Source organism: Apis dorsata, unplaced genomic scaffold (assembly GCF_000469605.1).
Source record: "Apis dorsata unplaced genomic scaffold, Apis dorsata 1.3 scaffold_1259, whole genome shotgun sequence".
Classification (NCBI taxonomy): Eukaryota; Metazoa; Arthropoda; class Insecta; order Hymenoptera; family Apidae; genus Apis; species Apis dorsata.
Window position 1 is genome coordinate 1 of NW_006264356.1, and position 2,191 is coordinate 2,191.

Below are 2,191 nucleotides of genomic sequence, written 5' to 3' on the forward strand. Positions count from 1 at the left end.
TATATATATATATATTATGTTGTAAATTAAATAACAGATTTAAATTATATACTTTTATTACATAATTTTATTTGTTAAATTTATCAATTACATTCTATTTTTTACATTTTAATTAGATCAAAAATGGTATATGTGGGTAATAATAGACCTATTTATGATACGCTAACAGAAGTGAAAAGAGTACCTACTCAAACTGGAATTTTTGTAAAACCAAGACGTCCACCAAATCCTTTCAGGTATTATTATTAATTTATAAAAATATAAATTAAATATTTAAGCAGTAATTTTTGAAGTTTCTGAATATTTTTGTAAGATGAAAAATAGATACAATTCCATTTAATTTTTAATATTATTTTAATAATATTATTATATTAATTAAATAAGTTATTTATATTTATAAAATTTAACAAGTCGAAAAAAACAAATTTGAATTCATTTTTTTTATAATTAACAAAGATATAGATAAAGTTAAATGTATGTTATAATTAAATTTAATATGTATTATTATGTCTAAATATTATTATAAATATTTGAAAAATTTGTGATAAAATTAAATTTAAAAATAATTTTCAAAAATTTATGAAATGTAAATATATCCAATTATTAAATATTGAGATATATAGTATTAAAATATTTATGAATTATGAATTTATATTATAATTAAATAACTTGTTATGATAAATATAATCAATATAATATAATATATAATCAAATATAATTAATTGTATTGAAATAATTAAGTTAAGTACATATTTTATAAATTTTATATAATTGAAAGATTTGAATCTAGTAAAAATAAAATATAATTTATATAAATATTGCAAATTATGATTTAGCTTAATTATCTTTTCAAATAACTTATTATTTTATTTTCATTTTATATTTTTTACAAAAAATAATAAAACATTATTTTTCGATGTAAATAAAATATATTATTTAATTCAATTAAATTTGTTTCATAATAAAATAAAGAAATCTATAATTAAAAACCTTATTTATTATTTATTTTTTTGTCAATAATATACTAATATTAATAATTGTTTCTTTTCAGATCAAAAATAGAGCATGTTGTTCCAGTTTTTGATAATGCTATCAATTCTGAATATTATGCCAGTACAACTGCTAAACCTCAAGCTAAATCTTCTACATTTACTTCTAATGATTATTATTACAATATGAATCCAACAAGTTTGTCGGGACTACGCGATTTAAATAATTACTCTCAATCTCAAAATTATAATATTCTTCATCAACCGAAAATGTCACTTAATCAACCGCATATCCAATTATCAACAATTCATACAAGCAGTACATCACGAAATAATCCAACAGAATTTCCTGAATTTGATGGAACATATAATGTTGCTAATGGATTTCAATATTATCTGAAAAGACAATATCACGAAGAAGAACAAGATTCAACTGGAAGTAATATCGGTTCTTTTGGTTATATCGATCCATTTGGTATTAGAAGAGTAATTTATTATAAAACTGACCCGCAAAGTGATAGTTTTTATCATAAAAAAAATAATAAATATGTCGGATTTGCGTCAACTCCTTATGATTTGTCACTGCATAATTTATATAGACGTAATTTAAGATCTGTAAATTAATATACTTTTTCTGAATTCATTTTATGATAAATTTGGAATTTTTGTTTCATATAATTGGATTAATTATTATTTATGACTAAAATTTGTTTTGACATTCTTTTTTTTTTCATATGTTAATAGTAACAAAACAAAAAGAAATTGTACAAACTTTTATTATAATATACATTAAATAAGATAAATGTTGATAATGCATTTTAATTTTAAAAATATATCAAAGACAAAGATTTGTTTTTTTTTTTCTATGAAACTAAAAAAGGAAGAAATTAACATATCATATATAAATAAATATGATGCAAATTTAATTTGAAATTATTGTAAAAAGAAAAATAAAAGAAGAAAATTGATGATTCGAAAAGAATGAGTTTTCTTAAAGAAGAATATAATCACACTTATGAAAAAAAATAAATAATAAATTTGAGGCAGTAGAAAAATTCACAAAATTTAAGTTTCTTGCGAAAACTACTTAGGAAAGATTTTGAATACTACTTTACATAGTTTTGGAAATGCATAATTTTTAAAAATTTATGATAAATTAATTATTATTGAGAAATATAAAAAATGAAACAATCATAAATAAT

The 2,191-nt window shown here is 18.5% G+C and overlaps 1 protein-coding gene across 1 annotated transcript; it reads left to right on the forward strand.

Annotated features, from left to right (window-relative positions):
• Positions 1-49: 49 nt before the first annotated feature.
• On the forward strand, positions 50-2,029 carry LOC102677908. The gene is made up of 2 exons (XM_006625084.2): positions 50-236; positions 1,052-2,029. The coding sequence occupies exons 1-2, from the start codon at positions 124-126 to the stop codon at positions 1,611-1,613; spliced, it is 675 nt and encodes a 224-aa protein (XP_006625147.1). The 5' UTR covers positions 50-123; the 3' UTR covers positions 1,614-2,029.
• Positions 2,030-2,191: the final 162 nt, after the last annotated feature.